The 11013-nt window shown below is 38.1% G+C and overlaps 1 protein-coding gene across 1 annotated transcript; it reads left to right on the top strand.

The window, feature by feature from the left end:
• Positions 1–513: 513 nt before the first annotated feature.
• Positions 514–5913, top strand: mrpl3 (mitochondrial ribosomal protein L3). Its single transcript, XM_055157070.1, is given in 11 exon segments — positions 514–700; positions 1097–1275; positions 1349–1440; positions 2200–2298; positions 3605–3704; positions 3778–3838; positions 4213–4249; positions 4251–4325; positions 4437–4514; positions 4600–4677; positions 5690–5913. Coding segments are annotated over 11 exon segments (1023 nt in total). The 5' UTR covers positions 514–626; the 3' UTR covers positions 5840–5913.
• Positions 5914–11013: the final 5100 nt, after the last annotated feature.

The raw sequence follows: 11013 nt of genomic DNA, 5'->3' as shown, positions 1-11013 counted from the left end.
AAAACATTTCCTTGGTGTGGTTTGTGCACTCGGTTACATTTACTCAGATATTTACTACTACTACAAATAATAAATAAATAATAGTATAATAACTATCATAAAAATTATCATCAACATAATTTGATTCATAATTATTTAAGTGCCTTTTTTGGCTAAATAATTACTGGATTGTCAACACAAAGCTTTCGGCACTCATATATATTCACATATATACCCATATTCATATGGGTTTGATTATATCATTTTCAGACATTTTCCGCATACCATTTTGAGGACGTTTGGCCATTCAGTAGATCCTATCTTTCTTGCATTTGGTCATTTGGTCATCATTTAATCTCATGCTGTGGAAAATTCCAACCAGGCAAACCACTATCACTATCACTGAGACAGCATACCAAATAGTTGTATGTATGGATGAGCCAAATACAATTTGTGAAACAAGTCCAGGCTTTATATGGTATTTTGTTCATTTTGTGCGGAACCTTTGGAGGCAGGCTTCTGAGACAGGGAGGAAATAATTTTAATACGTACCGGAAGTGATCAATGTGACATTTGTTGTAAACGAAGGCATGGGTGTCGATGGTTGCTTAAATTTTGTTTGATTTGTGCGAATATTTCTGACCACAATGGCTGGATGGACCTGTCGCTTTTTTCTTCAAAGAGGGGCTCGACTTCTTTCTTTCAGAGCCCTGACTGAAAGGTGGCTAATTCTACACACAGCTTGCCCAGATTCACGTAACAGCTAACAGCGTGATGAGGCTAACTCAAGAAAGACAGTGTTATAGTTTGTATTTGACAAGTTCATAGTTGTAATAATTTTGAGTTACAGCAGCGGTTTACAAAAGATGTTTCTCGAATTGAGGCTTGGTATTAAACGTGTAATCCGTACTAAGATTATCAACATGACCAGCAAACTCTTGTTTATTTCTTGTTAAGGTGTCTGTCTCTTTTTCGCCATTACAAAATTAAAGGAAAAACATTAGTTACTGTTCAGAATAATAGGTCAAACGCTTAACTTAGAATAAAATATTGTCAGTGTCATAGTAGCATATTATTCAGTACTTTTAAAATACTGAAATCTGTCTTTGCTTTTCAGTTCCCACTTGATATGTTGTACACGGACTGTAAAAACTTCAACATGGTTTGAAGAGCACCTCACGGAGGATAATCAAAAATATATGAGACAGATTGTAGCAGAAGATTATAGAAAACTGACTGCTGAAAGGCTCAGTCCCCTCAAAGATGAACCATGGCCTCGACAGGAGTGGACAGAAGGTAGCGGTGGTCATACTGTTACTTCACTGTTACACGCAATAGCTTGACTTTTTAAAATCTCTGTCTGGCCCAGGAAGCCGAAGAGTCGGTCTTGTTGCTGTGAAGTTGGGCATGGTTCCTATTTGGACAAAAACAGGAGAAAGACATGTTGCCACAATGTTACAGGTAACTTCTTCAGTGTATTTTGTTTTGCAGTGTTTGAGGTTAAATTAAATGTTAAATGTTGAAATATGATGTGGTGTTTTAAGTGCAAATCTAATCTTAAAGTAAAAATGCTGTAGATAAAAGTACAGAGGAAAGCAAACAAAATTATGTCATTGCTATATGCTGCCATGCATCAGACTCAGTGTTTTTGTTTATTTGGCTCAACTTGTTCACCGTGGTCTATTCTTATCCATATGTTCTTTATTATAAACTAACTCGGCTACTCCAGCTTCAGGTGTTCCCTAGAAATGTGTCAACCATCAATAATGTAAATCAAATATGCAGTTTGTTAAATTAGATGGTTCTATGGTGTGTGCGCTGAGAATAACAAATATTAAATACTTTAAGTCTCCCCTCACAGGCTCTCCTCGTGTGGTGGAAAATGCTTTAGTATTCTTCACCAGCAAGTCACTTATTGCTCAGCCCCAAAGCAAGGTGCAAACAGGAGATACCTCAAAAGTTCTGATTCCATCTCTGTCTAATCTCTCCATGAATAATTTGTAACCAAACAATGTTCACCCAGTATTCACTCTCTTTTATTGATGATGACATACTGTGGCGGACAGCATAACAAACGTTAGGGTAAGATGTCAGTGCTGAAATCTTGGGCAGTTTGTCAGTGGGTGTCGTCATGTGATAAGATTCAAGGCGAGACTAAATATGTTTAGAAAGCCTTATCAACTGCTTGTTAATCAATTTCCTTTTCTTTTTTTTCTTCAGGTCCAAGACTGTCATGTATTGAAGTATCTCACCAAAGATGAATATGACGGGCACACAGCTGCCTTGTTGGTTGGAGGAAAAAATGTATCACCATTTCATGTGAGTCTTTTTTTAATGTTTGATTTTGATGCCTTAAATATACTTTTCAGGACGATTTGTTAAAAAGTTCATAATCAAATTATAAGTAAGTAAGTAATTACCCTGAGGTCGCGTTGTGTACCTTCTGAATCTTGATGAGGACACAAGCCAAAATATCTTGGCCTCTGCAGCACAAACTTATCGCCTCTGAGTGCCCCGGTGTTATGCAGGAACAGCACTGAATCACCGGAATACTAATTGATGAATAAATGTTTTGCCTCTGGCCTAATTAAAAAATAAATAAAGACATCTACAGTCTCATAAATACTTGCAATCCTCTAACCATTGCTCTGTTTGTCACTAGATATCTAGTTGTATATTCTCACTTACAAAATGTTAAAATGTTTGCACTTCCTCTCTTTATCTCTATAAGTATACTATGATGTTGTGTAGTCTCTTGTCAAGTCGTGTAGTCTCTTGTCAAGTCATATAGGTTAATCCTCTAAACTATGAGCAGATAAACCAATACTTACTCAAACAGCTATCACACTTAACAAACCCATTTTTCCATTTTACAGTACTGATTTAGCACCAGTCTTATGATTTCGTAATCATTGCTATCATATAGATGTACTTCTGCCATCCGTCTGTGCATCATTGGATTTACATTACTTCAACTTGTCGGGAAATGATGCTTGCCCACAAACCTCCAGTGACTTTTATTTTCTCTCTACTGTCTAAACAAATGCATCAATGAGATCTTTATTGCTGCTGTGTTTCTCCAGCAGTGACAACCGCACTTCATCTGAAAGTAACTGTGATGGCTGTAATCAACTTGAGTTCCCTATTTCTGACTGTACTGTCTATTGGTGGAGAAGGGGAATGCATCAGCTTGTTTAGTCACTCTATGAGCAGTAGACAATACACTTTTGCTGTTCATCTCCATCGATCAATTGTGATAGATTAAGATTTCATTTATTCATTAGCATTGAACAGATATTTAATACCCTTGTTGAGATTTCACCCTGAATGCCTCTCAAAGCGCACTTCAGTTGGAGTTTGTCAGAGTAAGGCTCTTTGGCAGGCAGCGTTACAGTCAACAGAAGGGGGAGAGAGAGGAGTCGGAGGGGGCTGAGATGAGAAGGAGCTGAGTGAAGGCAAATGTCAGATGTTAGCTGCCAAGTGTGCATGCGCAGTCTTCTGGCATGTGTGCTCCTAACAGACCCTTGGCAAATTTAAAAATGTTAAGTCCAAGTGGTGCCAGATGCTTGCTTGTGTGCTTTTAAATTCCCATCCATAACCTGCCTTTATTGCTTTTGACTGACAGAGGTCGGAGTCGGAAATGGAGATGTTTAGGAATGCAGGAGTGCCGCCAAAACAGAAAGTCAGCACCTTTACAGTCTCGGATAATGCCATCATCAAGCCAGGTATTTACACAGCCTGACACGAGGCCTGCTGTCCAATGTCAACAGTGACTTGCAGTGCCTTTTATGTACACAGGCACCCCTCTGTATGCGGCACACTTCCGTCCAGGCCAGTATGTGGATGTTACAGCAAAAACGTAAGTGGCCTTGTACCAGCTTGCCTTCTAAGCTGTCAGATTTTCTTAGTGTTCTTTGACATTATAATGGGGCTTCACAGAGTGCAGACCTCTGTAACTAGACAGTTTAGCCTAGAACTCCATGAAGGTGATAGTTTTTTCATATATTTTTTTTCAAACTTTCCCAACTCAGTTCATATTTAGTTCATTTAAAAACATAATTATCAATAAGAATAATCGATTTAGATAATTATTGGTTATGCCAGAAGTTGGTAGTGTTGACCTGGAATAGTAATCGTAAATTAATTTATTCCCATGATACTCCAGATTTCTTAAATTATGATCTCAAACAAGCAAGTCCATACAGAGCCAATAATTAAGTATTTTGTGTCTAGGATTGGTAAAGGTTTTCAAGGTGTGATGAAAAGATGGGGGGTTTAAAGGCCAGCCTGCGACCCATGGCCAAACCAAGACTCACCGAAGGCCAGGAGCATCAGGGCCAGGAGGGGTGAGAAATGCACATATTTGTTCATGTTCTTGTAAAGAACTCATCCCATGCTGATATGAACAGTTGGCTTCCACTAATCCACAAATTTGTGTGTTTGTCATCTGTGTCTAGGATCCAGCCAAAGTTTGGAAAGGAAAAAAGATGCCGGGGAAGATGGGCAACATCAATAGAACAGAATACGGGCTGAAGGTATGTGTGCTTTTGATCTTGTGGTGTCCTTGATTTTAATTACTGTTCAATATTCCCACATGTCTTCTTTTAACTTTCCCTACAGATATGGAGGGTCAATACCAAGTATAATGTGCTTTATGTAAACGGATCCGTCCCCGGACACAGAAATTGCTTAGTGAAGGTAAAACAATAATTATGCAAACCCCAAGTGAAGTTAAATGTCGAAGGCCAATCCACAGTGTTAGAGTGGAGACAGGTGACCTTGCACCTCTTTAGTGCCATCCCACCTGAGGCAGTGTGATCCATCTTCATGTGCACTGTGCTGGATCAGCAGCGTGTGTGGACAGTAATGATCTCAGTAATATCCCAGCATCCATCTACATACTTCACATGTGGGCCTTTTTTTCTGTGTGCCAATAAACATGCTCCAACTATTATTTGTTCTGGACAAATGATAATGGATACAAATGCATGTTACCTTTCTCCCACACAGCTTTTCTAAACATATCATTTTATTTTAGTCAGTCTGCCAGACTTCAACCTTGATATTGTATTAAATTTTGTTGAGTCACCCCTAGCCACAAATGACTAACCTTAACGTAACCTCGAAACTCTTAACACTCAAATTGAATGATTTATTACATGAGGACATACTGTTGTTCCCATAAGAGACTTCAGCTCCACAAGTCATCCATAAATAAACAGTACTGCTGCAACATATGTGCTATGTATGACCAGTACCCATTATCAGTGAATTTCCCTAAAAATAGTTTTGAAATATATTTTTAATGTGTAGCTCAAATTATTTAAGTGTATTTGGAAAAAAGTAAAGTTTTCCTTTTTTCAGGCCTTAAACCTTTCTTCTATGCCTACATTTTTCTATAGAGTGCTTCAGTTAACTGTGTTATGTGTAGTTATGTGCAAGAAAATCAGATTTGCGGCTTTCCGCTCAGAATTACTTCATAAATCATCATTTTAAAGTTGAGTTGTATATTTATATGGTGTATGTGAATATATGATAAATTGCTGCTGGCTCTAATAGTTTCTTATTTGATCCTGCAACTTGGTTAAATAGTCTTGCGCTCCATCACATACAGTCATGCTACATTAGTAAAGGAGCGGATGGGTTATAAGCCTTTTGCAGATGAGAGCTGTTAAAATAGTAATTTAATTTTGAGTATGTGATGTTTCAGATACGGGACACGACTTTGCCTCTCCGCAGCTCCAGTATTCTGAACCCGCCTTTTCCCACATACTTCGCCGAGGAGGAAGAGGATCTCGCTGAAGACCTGTATGATGAAAGCCTGTTTGTTCACACAGAGCCATCATTAGCGCTCACATAGCCACACACACACACTGGCCATCTGTTTTATAGCTCCAAGTGTCTCTGTCTCGTGTAATTAAAGTAGTAAAGTAAGTCCTTGTCACGTTTTCACTCTTCTCTGTGTGTGATGAAACGGTGCCGCTTGTCTCATCCAAGTGGTTATCCAGTTATTATAGCCCCCACTTTTCCTGAAACCATGGTAACTGAAGGAGTGATGATGTCACTAGAGGATCCCCAAGCACAAAGAGAAAGGAAGAAAAGACAGTGAATCAAAACAAGGGAGTGCCCGATGTGTTAGAAAATGTGCAATATCTATGCAGGACACATTCGTGGAGTTGGATGCAGGGAGTTGTAGTACGCTGTGTTGAAGTGTAATAGAAAAGCTGTGGTGAAGGTTGGGGTGCGGTCATGAAGGAGCAGGGGGTATGGGGCATGAAAGCAAAGAAGAGCTTGTGAAGGTTAGGGGGGCAACTAAAGGGGAAGGGAAGGATGGAGGCAGACAAAAGGTTGACATTTGTGCATAAGAGGATGAATAAGGACATTAAAGTTGCAGCAGGAACCATTGGGCCGTTAAGTCTGTTTGTGTTGAGCAGTTAAATGGAAAAAAAAAATCTGTCTCTGGGGAGGGAGTAGGGAGAATAATAATGTTAATATTACTCTGCAATGTTTAATTAAAGGAGAATCATGTTGCCTCATATTTATAGGTCCAATTTGGCATAGATCTGATAAATAATTGACAGCAGAGAAAACAAGAGTATTGTTTGAGATTCTGAGGCGTGGATGTCTTACAGCAAATCCAGCCCACCACACATGCACACGCACACGCATCAATGCCTTTTCACTAATTGAAACAACACAGCACAGAAGAGATTCGTAATGTAGTTTTGTGGTTGAGACACATACATAAGATGATATTGCACTTTGCCCGATTCATACATGCCACAACTCATGGGTCCATGAAGGCCCTGTTTGAAATGGTAATGATATCTTTTGAAAGTCCTGCTCGCTGGAGTCTGTACATCATCAAGCAGTTGTGGGGGTGGGCAAGGGGAGAGCAGAGAGCCAAGAAGAGGGGGGTAAGGGTGAACGCTGCCTGTTAAAGCAACGGAGCAAAAATATAAGACAATGAGGCCAGCCTGCTCCTTATTGTACTACTTTTATTACACTCACACTAAAGATGGGAGTGATGTTGTGAAGTGAGAACAGTGGACTGCTTATGCAAAGAGACACACCCAGAGATTTAATGAGTTGTATTGAACACAGAAAACAAAATATCCATGATTAATCAGGCAATTAATAAAAAAAGGTTGTCAGTCAATGTATTTATGTTCATAAATCAAATTCATGCTGAAAGGACGGAGGATGAGTTTACTTTAAGTTTGGATATTAATTATGAATTTTATTTGACTTTTTTTTAGAGATGCACAGTTTTCTAGTAATTTTTTGTGCATTTCCATAGAGATAGGTGCATTGTGTAAGTAACTGGTGGAAGGTTTGTCAAATGCTTTTCTCCATGGAAATGTTATTGCTTTGTCTGGAATGTTTCACAGTATGGTGTTAAACCTTTCTACCATCATGGAGACCAAACCAGACCAAGTTACAAGTCAGATCTGAGGAGAGGCGACCCCGCTCATAGTCAGAATGCTTGTTTTTCTAGGTATTTTTCAGCTATAAAACCACCTGTAATTTAATAAATGCAAGCTAGAGCTGTTTAATGTCATACTGTGGAACTTTCCAGGCAGACATATCCATAGAAACAAGCAGGTGATGGACCCTCCACCAGAAAAGTTACACATTGCACCTTTAATAGGTTTGAGTACTTTTGCCAGTGTCAGTCACACCCGCTTTTATTCAACTAATTGCTGTACAGGGCATGTCTTTAGTCAACCCAAGATTTTTTTTTTTTGGCCAACTACACCACTACTCATCATAGTACATGTAAGGAATAAGTTGAAAAAACCTACACCTAGGTCTGTCACGATAAATACTAATATTTATCATGGTTAATTTAACTTGAAAATAGTGGGAATTTGTTTGTTATTTTCCAGTCTCACAATTAAATTTGAGCTGCAAAGGATTGAATAAATAAATTCTATGAGTCATTATCCTGAAAACGAAGTACTAAAGTGTTTCTTTCTGCTATTTATATTATATTTATTGCAATGTGTGTTAATCATATTATACATTTAGAATAGTTTTTTGGGGGATAATCTTGCTTTAGGGTTATTGTGGCAGTGGTATGAATTAGTTTCACTATTATCGTTTATCACCTGTATTTTTTTCAGCAAAATATCATACTTCAAATGTTGTTATTGAGACAGGCCTACCTACACCATTATTTCAGAATTTTTCCCTCTGTCCGTGCAGATAGTATTCATTCATTAATAGGTTACTAAAGCTATCAGCTGTTTCTGAGAGTTCACATCTTACTGTGACTGGTTAAATTCACTTGTCACTCAGAGCAGGAGGAGGCTGACTAAACAAAAATGGGTGCAGAAAAAGTCTTCGTTTGAGCATAGAGCTGCATTAAATAGAAGCTCTAAGCACTAAGATTGAAATCATTCTGTCTGGTGAAGCTGCCAGAACTATATATATAATAAATGTTAAAAAATATAACATAAACATAAATGTAGGCTGCTTCTATAATGAGTGTGATCAAATTCCTATAGCAAGACAAGGTTAGTTTCTTATTGATAAAACGGTAAAATAATGACCTTGAATGTTGAGTCACAGCTTACATGTGCTGAAAGAACTCGCTTTTGTACAGAGAAATAATCTATAGATGCTGAGGTTAGATATATAAAGTGTGCAGATAACAGCCAGTCTAGTGAGTGATTTGAATGAGATCTGCCTGCAAACACTAAGTTCTGATTCATTCACAGCATTTGGATGGAACTCATCTATGTGCTAAAAATTCAATATTGGCTATTTATCACCTCAGTAGTGTCAACAGCTCACTGCTCAAATAGCCTTCACTGATATTCTGTGTCCACAATGTCCGGTTCTTTTGCTCAACAGAGAATAATACACTTTTTCCTTTTGCTTTAATAACTATGGGCAGTGTTGCAAAGTAACTGAACACTGGACTTCGTCTCTCAGTGTAGGCTTCAAACTGCACAGTATTAGTGTGGGAAAAAATAAATAAATAAATAAATGCATAACAAACAGTGAAACAAACATTAAGCAAACATTACTAATCCTATGCTGTGTCTTTACACTATAATTTAAATGAAACCCCACGTGACAGTATTTAAGTATTAAGTGAACACAGTACTCTGATTGGACCATGTATCGGGATATGTTCCAAAATACATTCTTATTATTATTATTATTATTATCATTATCATTATCATTATTATATATATATATTTTTTTTTCCATCACAGTCTGGATAAATTGTACCTTGCAAGAGTTAAAAGAGAATGTAGTCTAACATCATAACAATGACGTAAATAACACTTCTTCACTCTTCTAAAGTATTAGGCACATTGGTTTTGAGTAGGAATAAACAAAGTTTAGGAGGTTAGACAACATACAGTATGAGTGTTTTTTCTTGTGGTGGGGTCTTGTGGTCAGTAGCCTATAAGTCTTCTTGTTGTATATGTTACTTTTGATCAGTGGTCACCTATCTGCTTTCCCAAATGAGTTACTGGGCTAATTTTAATTAGTAAAAAACTCAAAAGAACCTCCACCCACACTTGTATTCCATTCTTGGCGAATTGTCCTTTTGCTGATCGTCACATACTTTGCATTTCCGATTACAGAGTTGGCTGCAGTTCAGCTGAATCTAAACATTTGAAAGAGAAAATTACTTAAGGACCCCGTGTTCGTGCGAGGTTGGGCCTTCTTCACTGACCCAGGACTTGACATGATGGATCTACTGCAATTCAACTTCTGCTGGCTCAACACATAGAGATCTGATTTCCATTAGTGAAGAGGACACACGTAAAGCTATATTGGCTTCCACATACACACGCTTCTTTGATACAGCTATAGCAAGCAATTCACTCCACTCCTGGCTGGCTCTATCCTGTTGCTACTCACTGTATGTAAACTCAAGTTTACACACAAAAACACTGTTGTCCTGACCTCCATTGCAGCACACATAGACGAGAATGTGCTTCTGTGTGTGTGTTGCGTTATGAATTATTGAGTGTGTTATTTGAGGGACAGCTGGCTCTGAGCACATTAACTGCTTCAGTCAGATATGCAGTTCTAAGTGTGTAATGACAGTCCTTAGGACTGCTTAACCAGTGTGAGAACGCAAGTGTAGTAAGGAAATGTTACATAGATTTATTTTACTATATATATATTACATTTCCAGTAACTTATTGGTTCTAATAAATAAATTACTGCATTTTATATTGGAACAGATATAATGGCAATTTAAAAAACAGAAGACCTATGATTGACATTTAAAGTTGCATGTGATAAAGAAATTCAATTTCTGTGGCATTCTGAGGGCACACTGCCAGCTCAGTCTTTGTTATCTTGGCCTACTACGTCGTCGGGGTATAACACTCCCTACAACAGAAGTATAGCCAAACTGGACTGTACTTGACTGGAATGAACAACAGTATCACAGAGTCTTGAGGGTTCATGTCTCTGGGTGCTAGGTTCTGTACTGATGGTCAATAACCATCTCCTGCATTATAACTCATCTTCAATTCTCGCACTACTACATTTAATTCTACAATACCATGCATTAAAATAAGAATTTCCCCTTTTAACATCTATGAGGCTTATAATAAAATTAAACATAGAATAAAATTTAAATCTTAACCAGGACTAAACAACAAAGCCAGATAGATGAGGCCCAAAAATTTATTTAAAATGCTAAATAAAATGTAAAACACACAAGTCTTAACCATGTCAAAACCAAGAATAAAGTGCCATGGGTCACAACTAAGCAAAGTAACAATATAAAAAAAAAAAATTTCAAGAACAACCTATGATTAAATTTGCTCTGGCTATGTAAAATCTGAACATGATCTGCTAAACAATTGTGCGTTCCACAAGTGACTTAAGCAGCACAGTTTGAGACACCACTTAGCCTTCAGTCAATGTAGAGTGATCTTTGAATGATGTGTTCCTGTTGGATCACAGCACACATCTCTAAGCCATGCTGCCGGTGGTCCTGCCGCGGTGAGCCCCTCCCGGCCATGAGCACCTGCGTCCTAGGGTGTCTATTTT

Source organism: Boleophthalmus pectinirostris, unplaced genomic scaffold, assembly GCF_026225935.1.
Source record: "Boleophthalmus pectinirostris isolate CB_2022bp ecotype Guang Dong unplaced genomic scaffold, ASM2622593v1 HiC_scaffold_21, whole genome shotgun sequence".
NCBI lineage: Eukaryota > Metazoa > Chordata > Actinopteri > Gobiiformes > Gobiidae > Boleophthalmus > Boleophthalmus pectinirostris.
Note: the sequence above shows the minus strand (reverse complement) of the source record. Positions and strands in the feature narration are given on the sequence as shown.